This window comes from Podarcis tiliguerta (assembly GCF_965153285.1).
Source record: "Podarcis tiliguerta genome assembly, chromosome: 13".
In the NCBI taxonomy this organism is placed as follows: domain Eukaryota; kingdom Metazoa; phylum Chordata; class Lepidosauria; order Squamata; family Lacertidae; genus Podarcis; species Podarcis tiliguerta.
The window spans coordinates 44,466,304-44,486,666 of record NC_139546.1 but is presented as its reverse complement, the minus strand read 5'-3'; the positions used below and the strand labels follow the sequence as shown (position 1 = coordinate 44,486,666).

Sequence of the window (20,363 nt, the reverse complement as noted above, 5' to 3'; positions counted from 1 at the left end):
TTTTGGAATGCTTTGGTTTCGGAACGGACTTCCGGAACTGATTAAGTTTGAGAACCAAGGTACCACTGTAGTCCAAACCTCCTGCTCATGCAGGGAATCTGCTTCTACTAGCCCAAGAGAAAACATTCTGAAGTGTGCTTGATTCAACTTGAATCCTCAAGAGTGAAATTTTATGCATGTCTACTCAGAGGAAAGCCAATGTGAGTCCAATGGAACTTGCACCCTGGTATGATAGGCTCAAGCAGTATGTGGACCGAGAACTCCCAGAAGTGCAAGCTGGATTTAGAAGAGGCAGAGGAACCAGAGACCAAATTGCAAACATGCACTGGATTATGGAGAAAGCTAGAGAGTTCCAGAAAGACATCTACTTCTGCTTCATTGACTATGCAAAAGCCTTTGACTGTGTCGACCACAGCAAACTATGGCAAGTTCTTAAAGAAATGGGAGTGCCTGATCACCTCATCTGTCTCCTGAGAAATCTCTATGTGGGACAAGAAGCTACAGTTAGAACTGGATATGGAACAACTGATTGGTTCAAAATTGGGAAAGGAGTACGACAAGGCTGTATTTTGTCTCCCTGCTTATTTAACTTATATGCAGAATTCATCATGCGAAAGGCTGGGCTGGATGAATCCCTAGCCGGAATTAAGATTGCTGGAAGAAATATCAACAACCTCAGATATGCAGATGACACAACCTTGATGGCAGAAAGTGAGGAGGAATTAAAGAACCTTTTATTGAGGGTGAAAGAGGAGAGCGCAAAATATGGTCTGAAGCTCAACATCAAAAAAACAAAGATCATGGCCACTGATCCCATCACCTCCTGGCAAATAGAAGGGGAAGAAATGGAGGCAGTGAGAGATTTTACTTTCTTGGGCTCCATGATCACTGCAGATGGTGACAGCAGCCACGAAATTAAGAGACGCCTGCTTCTTGGGAGGAAAGCAATGACAAACCTAGACAGCATCTTAAAAAGTAGAGACATCACCTTGCCAACAAAGGTCCGTATAGTAAAAGCTATGGTTTTCCCAGTAGTGATGTATGGAAGTGAGAGCTGGACCATAAAGAAGGCTGATTGCCGAAGAATTGATGCTTTTGAATTATGGTGCTGGAGGAGACTCTTGAAAGTCCCAAGGACTGCAAGAAGAACAAACCGATCCATTCTTAAGGAAATCAGCCCAGAGTGCTCACTGGAAGGACAGATAGTGAAGCTGAGGCTCCAATACTTTGGCCACCTCATGAAAAGAGAAGACTCCTGGAAAAGACCCTGATGTTGGGAAAGATGGAGGGCACAAGGAGAAGGGGACGACAGAGGACGAGATGGTTGGATAGTGTGTTCAAAGCTACAAGCATGAGTCTGACCAAACTGCAGGAGGCAGTGGAAGACAGAAGTGCCTGGCGTGCTGTGGTCCATGGGGTCACGAAGAGTCGGACACGACTAAGCGACTAAACAACAACAACAACATGATACAACCCTATATATGTTTAACTGGGAGTAAGTCCTATTGAATTCAGAAGGAGCTCCATTTGTGTAGATATGCATAGCTACTGAATTGATAGTATCAAAAATAGGAGTGGCCCTACAGATGTTCAACTCCCAGCACCCCTGGTGATTGACCTTGCTGCCCTAGGCTATTGGGATTTGGGAGTTCTGCAGCATCTGGATGGCCAAAGGTTAACCCCCTGGTTTACTTTTCAGCTCTTAATTGTTTATAACTATTATTCCTTTGGGAACCTCTCCATGAAATGTAGAAAATGAAGACTTCTGGGAATTTGAGTTTACAAGCACCTAAGAAGGCATCTATCTCATCAGGTAGATGATAGATACCCATGACAAAGAGTGCTAAGAACAGCTTCTTTCTCCTGCTATTGCCTCCTTGTGTTTGTCTTCCCTTTTTATTTCCAGAAAAAGCAGCACACAAACATTACCAGAACTCTGACAGATATAATCTGAAATCTGTATTGTTGTTCCTAATGCCACATCAAAAGAACACATTCTTGCATGCACTTTAATTTCTGTTATTAGTGGGAGTTTTGTTTTGTTTCGTTTTTTTAAGTATACAATTGCTAGGAGATTCCAGTGTTCCTTGTTGGATGGGAAGAAATTCAAATGCTCTGCTTTTTATCATATATTAAAATAGCTTTTTATTTATTTCTTCACAGGCTGAAGAGAGGAAACACAATAGGTAAGTTCAGCAAACAATAGATTGTAGACAATAATGGATTGTAGACAATGTTGTTGTTGTTTAGTCATTTAGTTGTGTCCGACTCTTCGTGACCCCATGGACCAGAGCACGCCAGGCACTTTTGTCTTCCACTGCTTCCAGCAGTTTGGTCAAACTCATGCTGGTACCTTCGAGAACACTGTCCAACCATCTCATCCTCTGTCGTCCCCTTCTCCTTGTGCCCTCCATCTTTCCCAACATCAGGGTCTTTTCCGGGAGTCTTCTCTTCTCATGAGGTGGCCAAAGTATTGGAGCCTCAGCTTCACGATCTGTCCTTCCAGTGAGCACTCAGGGCTGATTTCCTTCAGAATGGAGAGGTTTGATCTTCTTGCAGTCCATGGGACTCTATTAGTTGAAATTAATGAGCATGATTGGGGTCCTTTATTTTTTAACAGGTCCACCGCGAGTAAAAATTAGTTGGATACAACATACAGTGGAGAAATAAAGAGTGGCCATAGACATAAAGACCAGTGAAGATTGTGGAGAGAGAAAGGTTTTGCTCCCTCTCTCATAACATTAAAACTTGGGGACATCTACTGAAGCCGGACATTGAAAAACCCAGGAGAGTTAAAACATAGTACTTCACATAGCACATCCTTGACCAATGGATTACATGTGTGTGAATGTGTTTCTTCTGCTTGATCATTCCACAACTCCACATTCACCATGGGACTGAGGAATCAGAGCAGTGTGGAGCAAGTGGCCGAGTTCATCTTAACTAGTTTTCAACTTCCTAGACACTTGGAGCTCTTCCTTTTTGTGGTGCTTCTAGTTGTTTTCCTGGTAACAGTAGCTGGGAATATCACCATCGTCTCACTGGTATGTTTGGACCAGCGTCTCCAAACCCCCATGTACTTTTTCCTCTGCAACCTGTCGCTCATGGAAGTCTTCTTTGTTACATCTATTATCCCCAAGATGCTGGTGGACATGGTTTCCCTGAGCAAGGCCATCTCTTTTTTGGGCTGTGTGGCTCAAAGCTACTTCTACTTTGTCTTTGGCACGTGTGAAACCATCCTTCTTGCTGTGATGGCCTTTGATCGCTATGTTGCCATCTGCAGACCACTTCGCTATGCCATCATCATGAATGGATGGGTCTGCACCTATTTGGTCCTTGGCTGCTGGCTTGCTGGATTCCTTTTTCCTGTTGCCTCAGTCATTTTACTCTACCCAGTATCCTTCTGTGACTCTAATATTATAGACCATTTCTTCTGTGATTATGCTTCAATGCTAAAGCTTTCTTGTAATGATGTACATGTCAGTCTAACTTTGGCTTCAGTCCTGTCCTCAGTAGTGCTCCTCAGTTCTTTGTTTGTCACTCTTCTCTCTTACATCTACATCATCATCACCATCTTGCGCATGCACTCCACCAAAGGTCGACAAAAGACATTTTCCACCTGTGCATCTCACATCACTGTTGCCTCCATTTTTTATGGCAGCTCAATTTTCATGTACTCTTTACCCAGCCAGGGACGCTCTCGGGATGTCCAGAAAGCAGTTGCTGTCCTTACTGGAATGGTTACCCCATTGCTGAACCCTTTTATTTATAGTCTAAGGAATGAGAAGGTCAAGGAGGCCTTCAAAGACTGTCTGAAGAAGAGGAAAGCTCTTTGATGTACCCTTTCCTTTCTTCATTGCACCATCATGATTCAGTTTGTACAGGTTGATTAGTATGTGAGCAAGTATGTGATGGACTGCTGGTTGTGGTGTTCCTTCTGAGCTGAAGGTCTTTGGTGGGGGGGTGAAAGTCCTGTCTTTCAGCTACTATATCACCAGCAAATGATTGCATGAACATTGAAAATGCAAGGTATCACCACGTGTAAAATGGTTATAAATAGAAAACTGGGTAACTGGGAGCCAGTGTGGTGTAGTGGTGTAGTGGTTAAGAGTGGTAGTCTCATAATCTGATGAACAGGTTTGTGTCCCCGCTTCTCCACATGCAGCTGCTGGGTGACCTTGGGCTAGTCACACTTCTTTGAAGTCTCTCAGCCTCAGTCACTTCAGAGATTGTTTGTTGTGGGGGAGGAAGGGAAAGGAGATTGTTACCTGCTTTGAGACTCCTTAGGGTAGTGATAAAGCAGGGTATCAAATCCGAACTCCTCCTCCTCTTCTTCTTTTTCTAACTGGGTATGACAGACAGACCCCAGGTTAGCCTCCTATTGACCCAGAAACCAATCAGGACTGTGTGGAGTATTGTCAAATCAGGAGAGAGGAGTGAGTTAGAACACAACAGTTTAACTATCCGATAGGGCTTTTCTGACAGTGAATGTTTGTAAGGGCTTAGAGAGCACCTAGATAGGGCGCAGTTCAGAGCCTGCTTAGGGCTGAATTAGAAGTTAGCTAGGCAGGGCAAGCCAGATCATTTTCATGAGGGAAACATAAAGATCTTAGAAGGGACTGGGAGTGTTTTATTGGTTGATGTTGGCACCCATCTGTCTCAAGAGACAATGCAGTGTGACCAGACCACTGTCCACTCTAGAAGGCATTGTTGTGTTTAGAGAGAGGTTCAAAGTGAGAATTTCAATAAAGTTCTGTAAAGAGTGAGTGAAAGAATGAGCTGTGCCTTATTAGAGAACCCATTAATCTGTATCTCTCATCAAGATTATGTAAATAAAATTCTAGTTTTGTTCCAAAAGTGTCTCATCCTTACTTTGATCCTCTGGGAGGGGATAAGTGAAAACAAGTGATTTCATAAAATCAGTTACCACTAAAGTAGGTTAAAGTAACAGAAGTATAAAATTGGGTCAGGTTACCAGAAGGCTGGGGGGGGGGGGAGACACACAAATCATGTCATCCACACATACCCAATAAAGGAAGCAGACTTTCCTCCCAATTATTTCCCATCATTTTGAGTGGAGGGTAGTAAATTTTCCCTCATCATCACCACCAAAGTGTCCTAGAATAGCAATAGATCTGGGTACTGTGAGGAGTGAAAAATAATGGCCAGGCTCCCAACACATTTGCTGCTGCCCACCCCCCACTTGCAAGCTTGGTGGTGGTTGTGGGTGGAGAGAGAAGAAGCTGTGGTAATGGCGAGCCCCACCCTCAACGAATTGTACAAGATCACCTTCCTGGATAAATTTTGGTGAAATGGTTCCCCCTCAATTTCTCTGTTCACAAAAATGAAGCATGCTCAGTATCGTTTCCTGCTGGGGTCAGTAAATACAGCAGAACAGAACTTTCCTTGACTATCAGCCAAGGAAATGAAAATGGAACAACTTGACCTCTGATTTCAATATGACGATCATTTGTCAGGCTTGATGAAATTGATGCTTAAAGAATGAGTAAGTAGGGTTGGCATATGCCCATAATTCCCCGGACATATCCAGGACATATGGCAAGTCATGTCGGCAGTGTTGTTTTTGCCGATTTATCAAAAAATAGCTCCAAATAGCTAAAAAGCAGCTCCAACAACTTGGGAGGGGGGGGGGGACAAGAACTCAATAACTTTTTTGCCTGGAGTTTTTGAAATATGGCAACCCTAGATGATAATTGCCCCCATGGGAATCTCATGTAGCACAGCCGAGAGAAGGAAGATGGGGAACCTCAGCCCAAGAGCAAAATGTGTAACTCTCCAGCCTTTCTATCTCTTCCATGTAACTCTCCCAAAGCCACAAGTCTCATTTACTCCCCAAAGGGTCATTTCCATGGCTGTTTCACCACTCCACCTGCTATTCCAATGCAAACACTTTCGCATTACTGTTCCAATTCTTTGAATCCTTACTCGTGTGACCTTAGAAGAGAGAGAAGTAAGGATCACCATCAGCTCATGAGAGCTGATACAGCAGTGCCCTAGTGGTGGTAGCACTGCCTTTGTTGGGACAGAAGTGGGATTGAAGGAGTTTCAGGGTTTTCGTAGCCCCATAGGTGTAGGTGCATTGCTGCCCTGACCAGCAGAGTACCAAAAATGGGTCAAAGTTAATGGCTCTGTGCCCCCTGCATGCACAAATCTTGAGTGACCACTGAGACACACTGTCTCCTACCTAGTATCAGAGAGCTGGAAGGGACCTCAGAGGTCATCTAGTAGCAGTAGTACAAACTTTCTGCTATTGCAGGAGATCTGCTGCTTCTCGCCCAAGAAAAACAATTCTGAACTGTGCTTGAGCCATCTTGAATCCCCAATGGTGAAATTCTATGCATGTCTCCTCAGAAGAAAGCTACATTAATTTCAATGGGACTTGCTCTGCAGCCCTGTACCTGGGAGAAAGTCCTACTGAATTCAGTGGGAGTGTCCTCTGAGTAGACATGCACTGTTAGTATTGAAAATAGAATAGAATACAAAATAGAATAGAATAGTATTGAAAATAGAAGTTGTAAACCACATAGTGTGAATCTTCAACTCCCAATATCCCTTGATGTTGATTATGCTGATGGGCCGGCAAGATTTGGGAATTCTTCGGCATCTAGATGGTGACAAATTAACCACCCTGGTCTAAAGTGTCTAACATTTTGCCTACCAACTCTTAATTGTTTGCAACCATTATCCCTTTGGGAATCTCTCCATAAAATACAGAAAATGAAGACTTATGGGAATTTGAGTTAGAAACCACCAATGAAGCACCTCATCACCTCATCCTGTAGATACCAGGGACAAAGGACGGTGAGAATGAATGCCTTCTCTTGCTATTATTCTGCGCCACCCCACCTCCCGCTTTTTACTTTTACTAAAAGCAGCACACAAACTTCATAAAAACTCACATAGACGTGCTCTGAAATCTGCATTGTTGCTCCTAAGGCTGCATCAAAAAGCACAACTTTTCTATTTTGGCATTTGCTTTGATTTCTGTTATTTGATTTTGTGTTTTGCTTTTTCGAATACAATTGCCAGGAGCTTACAATGTTCATTATGTGATGGGATGAGATTTACGCGCTCTACTTTATTATTTAACACATTTTAAAATGGCTTTTTCTTCATATCTTTACAGGCAGAAGAGAGGAAACACAACTGGTAAGTTCAGAACTTAGTGGACTGTATCCGATATTAATTATACTCAGACTTGCCTCATTGCGATTACTGAGCACGACTAAGCAAGGTCCTTTAATTTCAACAGGTCGAAAGTGAGTAAAATTTGTTAGGCTACAGCTTAATGTTTCCCTCCTGTAGCCTCTGAACTGTCACACTGCAGACTAATACAGAACTATTTATGTATTTATTTTTCATGGTATTTCTATGCCATCCCCCAACTAAGGTTATCTGGGCAGTGTACATAAAGTATGTAGGTCGATCAATCCACAGATAAAATACTAAAGCTGGAAACTCAAAATCCTTTTTAAAAAATGAACCCTACATACATTTATATCCCTCTCTCATAAAAGTAGGACTTGGGGACATCTAATAGAGAAGACAAAACAAAGTCCTTGTTCATTTTTCCCCCACCCACTCTTCTCTCTATACTTCTGTATCGAAGTATCATCTGTGCTTGAGATATTTATCTCCTGAGTACATTGAGTTCAGTGCATTTACTTAACGAGTACACATTGAAATCAGTTTATGTTTTTTAGGTACCTCCCAAATGTACAAAAACAACCAAACCACAAGCAAAGTCAACGAATTCATCTTGCTGGGCTTCTCGGTAGACTGGCAGGTGGATATCGTTTTCTTTGTGGTGCTCCTTTTGGTCTACATGTTGACCATCACTGGCAACGTGGTCATCATTACTGCAACATGGGTTGACCGCCGACTCCACAGCCCCATGTATTTCTTTCTCTGTAACCTGTCCTTCCTGGATGCCATGGTGGCCACAGCCATTGCTCCCAAGATGATGAAGGACTTTTTATCAAAGAAGAAGGCCATATCCGTATCCGGCTGTATCGCTCAGTGTTATTTCTACTTCTTTCTTGGCACCACTGAATTCATCCTCTTGGCTGTCATGTCCTTGGACAGGTATGTTGCTATCTGCAACCCACTCCGATATTCCATCATAATGAATATACGCTTGACAATCCAGCTAATGCTTCTCTCCTGGTTTGGGGGCTTCTTTTCAGTCCTTTCTCCAATCATCATTATTTCTAAGCTACCTTTTTGTGGTCCTAACATAATTGACCACTTCTTCTGTGACATTGAGCCATTGATAAGACTTTCCTGTGCTGACACTGCTCTCCTGGAGATGATTGAGTTCTCCCTTTCGACCATTGTGCTCTTGAGCTCTCTGATGCTGACAGTGGTATCCTACCTGTATATCATCACCACCATCCTCCGCATCCAATCTACAACAGGTAGGAAAAAGGCGTTCTCCACTTGTGCTTCCCATATCACGGTGGCCTCCGTCTTCTATGGAAGTGCTATCTTTATGTACATCGTGCCCAACAAAGGCTTTTCCTTTGGCCTCAAGAAAGCCGTGACCCTCCAGACCTGTATTGTCACTCACTTGCTCAATCCATTCATCTATACCCTGAGGAATCAGCAGGTCAAGGAGGTGCTGAAAGACACCGTGTCCAGACTCCCATGCACCACAAAGAAGCTGAAGACAAGCTTACCAAGGAAGGAAGAGTAATCATCAGTGCTGGATACAACTTAGGGCCCCCCAAAAAAAATTCACTATTAATATACTTCTTCTTAATTGTATTTCAGTTCAAAAATTACTTTGATAAAATACATATTTTGTTATGTGCAAATGGGCTTTAGATACCTATTAGGTCCATAAATTACAATTCAACACAAAAAATAACAATTTGTTGTTGACAAAGGACAGCTGGACATATAAAGGGCCCCGTTACCTTCAGTAGCTTAGGGCCTCATCAAACCTAATTCCAGCCCTGATAACCATCACCATTCAGTGGAGGATGAAAGAGAACAGACAGACATTGGAGACAGCATCCTCCTTCTGTTCAATAGGCTATTAGAAACCATGTATCCTTCTTTCCTTCTTTTTCCCTGTTGCATTCCTGAGTTTGAAAAACATATTGAAACTTTCCTTACCTCCAGGAAACATTGTTGTTGTTGTTGTTGTTGTTGTTGTTGTTGTTGTTGTTGTTATTGTTTAGTCGTTTAGTCGTGTCCGACTCTTCGTGACCCCATGAACCAGAGCATGCCAGGCACTTGTGGCTTCCACTGCCTCCCGCAGTTTGGTCAAACTCATGCTGGTAGCTTCGAAGACACTATCCAACCATCTCGTCCTCTGTCGTCCCCTTCTCCTTGTGCCCTCCATCTTTCCCAACATCAGGGTCTTTTCCAGGGAGTCTTCTCTTCTCGTGAGGTGGCCAAAGTATTGGAGCCTCATCTTCACGATCTGTCCTTCCAGTGAGCACTCCGGGCTGATTTCCTTAAGAATGGATCGGTTTGATCTTCTTGCAGTCCATGGGACTCTCAAGAGTCTCCTCCAGCACCATAATTCAAAAGCATCAATTCTTCGGCGATCAGCCTTCTTTATGGTCCAGCTCTCACTTCCATACATAACTACTGGGAAAATCATAGCTTTTAGTATACGGACCTTCGTTGGCAAGGTGATGTCTCTACTTTTTAAGATGCTGTCTAGGTTTGTCATTGCTTTCCTCCCAAGAAGCAGGCGTCTCTTAATTTTGTGGCTGCTGTCACCATCTGCAGTGATCATGGATCCCAAGAAAGTAAAATCTCTCACTGCCTCCATTTCTTCCCCTTCTATTTGCCAGGAGGTGATGGGACCAGTGACCATGATCTTCGTTTTTTTGGTGTTGAGCTTCAGACCATATTTTGCGCTCTCCTCTTTCACCCTCAATAAAAGGTTCTTTAATTCCTCCTCACTTTCTGCCATCAAGGTTGTGTCATCTGCATATCTGAGGTTGTTGATATTTCTTCCAGCAATCTTAATTCCGGCTAGGGATTCATCCAGCCCAGCCTTTCGCATGATGAATTCTGCATATAAGTTAAATAAGCAGGGAGACAAAATACAGCCTTGTTGTACTCCTTTCCCAATTTTGAACCAATCAGTTGTTCCATATCCAGTTCTAACTGTAGCTTCTTGTCCCACATAGAGATTTCTCAGGAGACAGATGAGGTGATCAGGCACTCCCATTTCTTTAAGAACTTGCCATAGTTTGCTGTGGTCGACACAGTCAACGGCTTTTGCATAGTCAATGAAGCTGAAGTAGATGTCTTTCTGGAACTCTCTAGCTTTCTCCATAATCCAGCGCATGTTTGCAATTTGGTCTCTGGTTCCTCTGTCTCTTCTAAATCCAGCTTGCACTTCTGGGAGTTCTCGGTCCACATACTGCTTGAGCCTTCCTTGTAGAATTTTAAGCATAACCTTGCTAGCGTGTGAAATGAGTGAAATTGTGTGGCAGTTGGAGCATTCTTTAGCACTGCCCTTCTTTGGGATTGGGATGTAGACTGATCTTCTCCAATCCTCTGGCCACTGCTGAGTTTTCCAAACTTGCTGACATATTGAGTGTAGCACCTTAACAGCATCATCTTTTAAAATTTTGAATAGTTCAGCTGGAATACCATCACTTCCACTGGGCTTGTTATTTGCAGTGCTTTCTAAGGCCCATTTGACTTCCCTCTCCAGGATGTCTGGCTCAAGGTCAGCAACCACACTACCTGGGGTGTATGAGACATCCATATCTTTCTGGTATAATTCCTCTGTGTATTCTTGCCACCGCTTCTTGATGTCTTCTGCTTCTGTTAGGTCCTTACCACTTTTGTCCTTTATTATGGTAATCTTTGAATGAAATGTTCCTTTCATATCTCCAATTTTCTTGAACAGATCTTTGGTTCTTCCCATTCTATTGTTTTCCTCTATTTCTTTGCATTGCTCATTTAAGAAGGCCTTCTTGTCTCCCCTTGCTATTTTTTGGAAATCTGCATTCAATTTCCTGTATCTTTCTCTCTCTCGCTCGCATTTTGCTTGCCCTCTCTCCCCGCTATTTGTAAGGCCTCATTGGACAGCCACTTTGCTTTCTTGCATTTCCTTTTCATTGGGATGGTTTTAGTTGCTGCCTCCTGTATGATGTTACGAGCCTCCATCCATAGTTCTTCAGGCACTCTGTCCAGCAAATCTAAATCCTTAAACCTGTTCCTCACTTCCACTGTGTATTCATAAGGGATTTGATTTAGATTGTATCTTACCGGCCCAGTGGTTTTTCCTACTTTCTTCAGTTTAAGCTTGAATTTTGCTATAAGAAGCTGATGATCTGAGCCACAGTCAGCTCCAGGTCTTGTTTTTGCTGACTGTATAGAGCTTCTCCATCTTTGGCTGCAGAGAATATAATCAATCTGATTTCGATGCTGCCCATCTGGTGATGTCCACGTGTAGAGTCATCTCTTGTGTTGTTGGAAAAGCGTGTTTGTGATGACCAGCTTGTTCTCTTGACAGAACTCTATTAGCCTTTGCCCTGCTTCGTTTTGATCTCCAAGGCCAAACTTGCCAGTTGTTCCTTTTATCTCTTGATTCCCTACTTTAGCATTCCAATCCCCTATAATGAGAAGAACATCCTTCTTTGGTGTCACTTCAATAAGGTGTTGTAAGTCTTCATAGAATTGGTCAATTTCAGTTTCTTCAGCACCAGTAGTTGGTGCATAAACGTGGATTACTGTTATGTTAAAAGGTCTGCCTTGGATTCGTATCGAGATCATTCTATCATTTTTGAGATTGCATCCCAGTACAGCTTTCGTCACTCTTTTGTTCACTATGAGGGCCACTCCATTTCTTTTGCGGGTTTCTTACCCACAGCAGTAGATATGATGATCATCCGAACTGAATTCGCCCATTCCCGTCCATTTTAGTTCACTGATGCCCAGGATGTCAATATTTATTCTTGCCATCTCATTTTTGACCACATCCAACTTACCCAGGTTCATGGTTCTTACATTCCAGGTTCCTATGCAATATTTTTCTTTACAGCATTGGACTTTCCTTTCGCTTCCAGACATATCCGCAACTGAGCGTCCTTTTGGCTTTAGCCCAGCCACTTCATCAGCTCTGGATCTACTTGTACTTGTCCTCCACTCTTCCCCAGTAGCATGTTGGACGCCTTCCGACCTGAGGGGCTCATCTTCCAGGTCATAACTTTTATATGCCTGTTGTCTTTGTCCATGGAGTTTTCTTGGCAGGGATCCTGGAGTGGCTTGCCGGTTCCTCCTCCAGGTGGATCACGTTTGGTCAAAACTCTCCACTATGACCTGTTCATCTTGGGTGCCCTGCTGGGCATAGTTCATAGCTTCTCTGAGTTCTTCAAGCCTCTTCGCCACGGCAAGGCAGTGATCCATGAAGGGGCCAGGAAACATAGGAACTTTTAAAACATTCCCGTTTTCAGGAGCTCGTCCTACTCTCGAGTAGGACACTGGCAGAGACACATGCTCGACTGGCATGTTCCCTCCCTCCTGGTCGATCGTTCGGGAGCTTCAAAAGCTTTCTTTTGCCTGAACATCACAGCCACTGATGCCAACAGACATCAGCACGCTTCGGGATCCGCAGATTCTTCACAGCTTCCGTAACAGACCTCAGCAACTCAGCATTTTGGCTAATCTACTTTATTTTAAGTGCATATAAACACACATGGAGCACTGCAACATGGCTCCTTCTCTCTCTAGCATCAGACAGCAAAGAGGGGGGGAAACAAAGGACAATAGTCCCACTTCACAGAACACAGTAACACAAACTTCCTGTCTCCGTCACTTCCCACTCTGTGGAGTCAAAACATACATCGTCATGTGATAGACAAAAATCCCATGACTGCAATCATGGAGCAGGAATTCTAACACCCAGATGTTTTGAGAATTCTATTCCAAACATTCAATTTACAAATGGTAGTTTTAGTTTTTTGAAGCCTACTGCATAATAAGTCAATGTGTAATAGAAGGAAGAGCCACTTCATCAGCTTTCCTGAGAAATGTTCTCCATCTCCCTCAACTATCACTTGGCAGCAGACATTCCATAAGGCTACAACAGATGGAGGGGGCAGGGTCACTCCATTGACTCAGCCAAGAAACATTCAACTTTTGGCCCCTCCTCTTTTTCCAACTATTTCCATTCCAGCTGATTGTTATAAGGACTTTGTATCTAAGAACTAGTGGCTGATGGCCCTTTCCCCATTCTCCCTCTCAATGTGTGTGTGTTGTAACTTTTAGATTGTAAGTTTGAGGGCAATGACTATCTTATTTGGCTGAATCGTGGGTTTAATTTTTTTCAAAGAAAGAAACAATAAATATGGCAAGTCATTTCTATTATTATCTAACTGAATTCATTTTGCATGTTATAAAAGCTGTTCTAAAATATTTATGTGTTATTCTGTTGCCTATATTGAAGATTGCAGGATTAGGGAGTGGGGTGGAATAAAATCATAGTTGAGAAGTGTCATGAGAGGGGAAAAAAATCACTTCCGAAGGTCCGTTTTCCAGGTGGGGAATTTACCAAAAATAAAAAGACACACACAAGTTCAAAGGAAAAACCCCAGAAGACTAGAGCATCTTTAATACCACTGCAATAGGACCAATATTACAGGAAAGAAAGGTAGATTCATGGTACAAACATACAGGGTTTATACAATGGTACTTCAGGTTACAGACACTTCAAATTACAGACGCTTCAGGTTACAGACTCCACTAACCCAGAAATAGTACTTCGGGTTAAGAACTTTGCTTCAGGATGAGAACAGAAACGGTGGCGGCATGGCGGCAGCGGGAGGCCCCATTAGCTAAAGTGGTACCTCAGGTTAAGAACAGTTTCAGGTTAAGAACGGACCTCCAGAACAAATTAAGTTCTTAACCAGAGGTACCACTATATATATGTTTTCTGCTGCCAGGGAAGTTCCCTAGCTTTATTTACATATTAATATCTAAAACAAACAACTCCCACTACTTTACAAAGAAACACATCTAGGAACATTTGTAAGATTAAATACCAAAGGGATCTGTGATGAGCATTTGAATTTCCTAGCTGATTGATTCAGCTTCTTGCAGGGCCAGATTTAGGTTTGATGAGGCCCTAAGCTACTAAAGATAATGGGGCCCTTTATATGTCCAGCTGTCCTTTGTCAACAACAAATTGTCACTGTTTTTTGTGTTAAATAGTATATGGTAATTTATGAACCTAATATGTATCTAAAGCCATTTGAACTTAACAAAATCTGTATTTTATCAAAGTAATTGTTGAACTGAAATACAATTAAGAAGTATATTAATAGTGATTTATTTATTTTATTTTTGGCGGGCTGAAAGAGAGTGGGGCCCTAAGCTATAGCTCGTTTAGTTTATACATAAATCTGGCACTACTGCCTTCCTGTCAACTTAACATAACCCTTCCTGCCAATAAGATACAACATATACCCTGGCATCCTTAAACTGGGAGATATTAGGCGATCTAACAGGTTTAACATAATCAATTTTAGCTGTACTGCTGTGCTGAAGTTTTACATGGGTTTCCCTTGCCATCCTGCAAGGCATTTAAATAAAGTTCTAAGCTTCTTGTGCCTTCATCTCTGTGTGTGTTTGACTTTTTTTTAATATAGCTGCTACCTTGTTTCCCTGGGGTGAGTTGCAAATGGGGAGTCTGGCTAGGGAAGCTCATTCTGATGCAACAGGGGACAGTGGCTCTGAGAGAAGTATTTCATGCTTTTCACCAAGCGGGAAGGAATGTCCATCTTTAAAAAGTCTGAATGCGAAGCTATTTGTTTCTTTGTTTCTGGTCCCAGGTGTTAAAATTAGTCTCTTGAGCCTTAACCTTTAAGCTGGCTGTTAAACGTATTTTCATATCAGAAGTTCTGTTCGGCTGATGCTCTCCCCAATCATACTGGGTTCTTGTGAAATGTGATGCACTGTCTAAATCCAGCTCTCAGGGCATCCTGGACCTGTCTGTTCCTCAGGCAGTAAATGAATGGATTCAGGAGAGGAGACACGACAGTGTTCAGAAGGGCCACCCCTTTGCTGAAGTCTAATTCACTGGTGCCTTTTGGTTTTATGTACATGAAAATGCAACTACCGTAAGTGATGGAGATCACCATGATGTGAGAAGCACAAGTAGAGAAAGACTTTTTCCTCCCTATTGTAGATGGGATGCGCATGATGGTGGAAATAATATTGATATAGGATGCAATGTTTATAGTCAAGGTCCCAAGGAGAGAAAGAGCAGCAGTGAGGAGAACCATGAGTTCCAGAAGACTTCTATCTGTGCATGCCAGTTTAATCAGAGGCCCAATGTCACAGAAAAAATGGTCCATGGCATTTGGACCACAAAAGGGCATTTGAAATAATGTAATTGCTGGAGCCATGATAAGCAAAAATCCCCCAGCCCAAGAGCAGAGCACCATCAATGAGCAGGTTCGGCCATTCATTATGGTTGAGTAGTGAAGAGGGTTGCAGATAGCCACATATCTGTCAATGGACATGACCGCCAGGAGAGCAAACTCCGTGGTTCCCACAACCAGGTATAGATACATCTGCATGAAACAACCAGGCAGAGAGATAGTTCGTTGGTCATTGACCAGGTTGGCCAAAGTTTTGGGGAGGACGGTGCTGGTGAGCCCAATCTCCAAGACTGCAAAGTGTCGCAGAAAGAAGTACATTGGGGTCTTGAGACTGTGATTCACGAGTGTAACTGTAATAATCACTATGTTCCATATAATTGTCAAAAGATACATGCCCAGCAGGAGGCTAAAAAGCAATATTTCAACTTGTCGGTTATCTGTTAAACCCCAAAGTATGAATCCACTGACCATGGTGCTGTTCCTCATTGTTAACATGTTCCTAGAAGTAAACAGAAGAGGTATCCAGAGTCAATATTCAGTGTTTATAAACCACTGTAAATATGGGTTTCTATTCAACTTTATTCTTTTATTTGTTTTCTTTCACCATTAAGTTTCAGCAGTACCATTGCTAGGAGATATGATAGGTGATTTGATGGAACTGAACCAGGGCAATCTCTGGATCAGGTGCCAACTCATGCCCATCCTTGCTTAACCTCTACAACCTTGTAACCACAATTGTTCTCTCTCTCTCTCTCTCTCTCTCTCTCTCTCTCTCTCTCTCTCCTGACCTCAGCTTCTCATGTTCTTTGTCCAGAAAATCCAAATCAGTACATCTCTCTGATGTTATTGAGGTTGTCCATTATCTGTCCTGCCTTGTCTATTTTGGTAGCAAGAGACATATTTTGTAGGTGTGGTAATGCTACTTTTAAACAAGTTCTGCAAATATTTTTATGCACCATGCCCTTCATGATCATATGTACCATGTGCTTTATATACTTCTAAATATAAAATGGGCCTTTATGGAAAATTCAATAAAAAATATTTTCAGCCATTTTTTTTGTTAGGTTAGTAGTGCAATTTTTTTAATAGCTGTGTTCTATTTTCTGATCCTTTCTTTATTAGTACTTCTGTATGTGTGTCACTAGGTCTTGTGGACACAATGAACACCATCTAGAACATTATACACAGTCAGTACACAGTAAAGTGCAATATTAAAAACATCAGTGTAGTACAGACTTTAAAAGAACAACAACCTGGAGGACAAATGGTTTTATTGGCTAGCAACCTGCCTGAAATTCAGCAGGGTTAATCCCCTCTTCAGGGACCATCATGTCTCTGTCAGGAGCTTGTCCTACACTCGTGTAGGACCCTGGCAGAGACACATGACCGACTGACATATTCTCCCCCTCCTGGTCGATCATTTGGGAGCTTGAAAAGCTTTCTTCAGCCCGAACATCACAGCGACCAATGCCAACAGACATCGGCACACTTAGGGATCCGCAGAGTCTTTGCAGCTTGAGTAGCAGACCTCAGCAACTCAGCATTTTGGCTAATCTACTTTATTTACATATAAACACACACTGAGCACTGCAACATGGCTCCCTCTCTCTCTAGCATCAGACAGCAAAGAGAAAAAAACAAAGGACAATAGTACCACTTCATGGAACACAGTAACACAAACTTCCTGTCACCGTCATTTCCCACTCTGTGGAGTCAAAACATAAACCGTCATGTGAAAGACAACAATCCCATGACAGCAATCATGGAGCAGGAATTCTAACATCCTCCAGATTTTATGGACTGATGTGAACAAACACAAAAGGTATTTCAGTCAGGGGCTTTCAGGCAAGGGTCTCTCTCAGCCCTGTGAGGTGGGCTGGGAGGTAGAGGGGGAGATTTGGGAAGTGGGCTTAAAAGTAACTCTGATGGGCAGGTCAAAGGGATAATGAAATGCCTGGGCTAGGTAGGTTGGGGAAAAGATCAGGAAACAAATTGGGTTTGGCTGGAAATAAATTTAATAGGGATTAGGTCCAGATATTCTGAACCATGCCAGGTATAACTGAGGGGAGTTGGACAATAATTGTTTCTAAACGTCTAGCCTATTTCATTATTATTTTTACCTGAGGGCTCCCATTTTAACAGATGGCTCATGAACCTTCAGATTTTGAGGGAACCAGCATGTTTTCATGTTTGAAGAGGCAGATCAATACCTAGGATAGGAAGCTTCAAATTTCTACTCAGCCTTGAAGCCCATTGGGTGGCCTTAGGCCACTCAACCTAACGTACCTCACAGGCAGTACTATTTTGCTAGAAAAAGAGGTGCTGGACCTCACCATGAATGCCTCCCTTGTCCTCTTAGAATGGCAATGGCACCCACCTGAGAGGTGATGGAACCAAGTTCCTGCGAGTTCAGGCTGAAAAAAGCCCTACTCACCGGGTTCTTGTGATGATAAAATGAGAGTGGAGAAGCACCATGTGTGTCATCTTGAGCTACTTGCAGGAGAGATGGGCTATAATTATAATGATTACTTATTTAATTAAACATTTTGCCTCATGTTTTCAGCCTTGGTAATCTCAGACCAAGCCATGTATAATCATTGCGAATGGATTTCCCATCAAAGGACAAGTTGATTCAACCTCCTGATTGAGCTGCCTTTGCTAAGGGCAGAAATTGGTCTAAGCCAAGGGTTGGGAACCTCAGTTTTAAGGGGCAAATGCAGACCTCCAGGCCCCTCTATCAGGTCCTCAACACTCTCACCATCCTCACATCCATTCCCTTGGTCACATCCCACACTGCCCCTGCTTCACAATCACCCACAAATAACTTTGACTGCCTGGGATGCAAGTTTGAGCTCTGATAATGCATTTTCCTTGCCTGGGTGGAAGATGGACAGAAGTGTGTGTGTGTGGGGGGGGAGAGAGAGAGAGAGAGAGAGAGAGAGAGAGAGAGAGAGAGAGAGAGAGACTAGCCTACTATGCAAAGGTATAAATTATTTTAATTGTTCTACCAACTTTTGTGTCTGGTCTCACCAGCTATAGGTATGTGACCTCAGAAAGTTGCTCAAAATGTATTGTGGCCCTCATACTTAAATAAGGCTGATGCCTCCTCTGGTCCAGCATCCTATTCTCATAGTGACCACTCAGATACCTCTGGAAAATCCGCAAACTGGATCCAAGCAGTAGAGCATTCTCCCCCTCATGTGGTTCTCAGCCACTGGCTTTCAGAAGTCTTACTACCTCCAGCCATGTACCTTTAAGCCAGGACTGAGAAAGTACCTTGAGTTTAAAGAAACATATACAATTTCAGACTTCTCCATTTGGACTAGTGCTTTCCACATTGAAGAAAAGTATATATGAATCTGAGCACAGTGGTGGATTAGAGGACACACAATTTCACAATATATTTTCACCACACCAAACACATCAATATGTGTATTTCGCATGCATAGTGTATCATTGTCACTACCTTGTATCCAATCAAGTTGTCCCAATGGTGAAAGTACTTCTGCCTGCACAACAGGACTTCCTCTCTCTGCACCTGTCCAAATCTGATCCAGAGGGTTCGGGGAGCCCACAGAACAGATCTAGGAAAGCAGGAGGGCGCACAGAGAAAGTAGACAAATCCTGGTGCAGAGATCATTGGATCCAACTCCAAACTGTGATATTATCTCTCCTCCCTTTCCTGTCTTGTGGAGGCTAACAACTAAAAATGTGTCAGTCCAGCAAAATTAAAACCACCATACAAAGGAAAATACAATGTAGCATACAATTTCCCCGCCAGCGATTTTTATATCCTCCATTCTTTAAAAGATTTTTTTCCACTTCCTTACATCACAAGCCAACAAGCTCTGCAAATTTTATGCCTTGCATTTATCCATCTCTTTGCTACCATGAAGAATCCTACGGCATGCAATGTTACCCATTCGTGTCCTTGTGCAGCTTGCAGGAGAGCTATTCACTCTCTGAAGCTTAAAGAGGCAACCACTCATCATAGGCAATGGTGCAGCTTATTGTTCCTAAGACAACATTTAGCATGAGAGATATTAGCTCTCACTTTATTAGGATACACCAGAGACATGAGCTTTGATTCCCACCACAACAAACTAATCTGGAAGAATATTTGTGTATGGGGCTCAGCTATGGAACTGCTGCAGTTTCTTGTCCCCAAGCCAAGTTATTCATGATAAACCAAGAACCTTAGCTTTGCTTCCCAGAAGAGCAGAAAGAAAGAAAAATCTGGTGCAAGAGGCTCATATCATACTACCACAAACTAGTTTGTGAAGTTCACAGTCTGTATATGTAGCTTCTAAGTGGTTGGTTACTATTCTGGGATCAAGAGTTGTAATCACATTGCTCCTCCCTGCCTTCTTTCTTCTTTGAATTTTGATGTTGAATATTGGCTGGGATATTCTATGTATCCCATAGGGACGCGGGTGGTGCTGTGGGTTAAACCACAGAGCCTAGGACTTGCCGATCAGAAGTTTGGCGGTTCGAATCCCCACGACGGGGTGAGCTCCCATTGCTCAGTCCCAGCTCGTGCCCACCTAGCAGTTCGAAAGCACGTCAAAGTGCAAGTAGATAAATAGGTAGCGCTCCGGCGGGAAGGTAAACGGCGTTTCCGTGCGCTGCTGTGGTTCGCCAGAAGCGGCTTAGTCATGCTGGCCTCATGACCTGGAATCTGTACGCCGGCTCCCTCGGCCAATAAAGCGAGATGAGCGCCGAAACCCCAGAGTTGGTCACGACTGGACGTAATGGTCAGGGGTCCCTTTAACTTTTAATTCAGTTTTACTAGCAAACCGAAGGTTAACTAACACCTTTCCAGTCCCGGGAGGAGTTCAGGGAGCCCTTGCAGTATATACTGTAGCCGACAGACTAACGTGTTGTGACACATAGTTTGGAAAGCACTGTTCTAACCTTTCCCTCACAACAACTCTATGGGGTGAGCTGGGCTGAGATGAACTGACTATTCCAAGGAATCCAGTG

The 20,363-nt window shown here is 43.0% G+C and overlaps 2 protein-coding genes across 2 annotated transcripts; one reads left to right on the top strand and one right to left on the bottom strand.

The window, feature by feature from the left end:
• Window positions 1-7,735: 7,735 nt before the first annotated feature.
• LOC310662637 (olfactory receptor 6M1-like) lies at window positions 7,736-8,716 on the top strand (the record flags this gene model as incomplete). Its single annotated transcript, XM_083409582.1, has 1 exon — window positions 7,736-8,716. The coding sequence occupies one exon, from the start codon at window positions 7,736-7,738 to the stop codon at window positions 8,714-8,716; it is 981 nt and encodes a 326-aa protein (XP_083265708.1).
• Window positions 8,717-14,921: 6,205 nt separating this feature from the next.
• On the bottom strand, window positions 14,922-15,875 carry LOC310662636 (olfactory receptor 6C74-like; the record flags this gene model as incomplete). The annotated part of the gene is made up of 1 exon (XM_083409581.1): window positions 14,922-15,875. The coding sequence occupies one exon, from the start codon at window positions 15,873-15,875 to the stop codon at window positions 14,922-14,924; it is 954 nt and encodes a 317-aa protein (XP_083265707.1).
• Window positions 15,876-20,363: the final 4,488 nt, after the last annotated feature.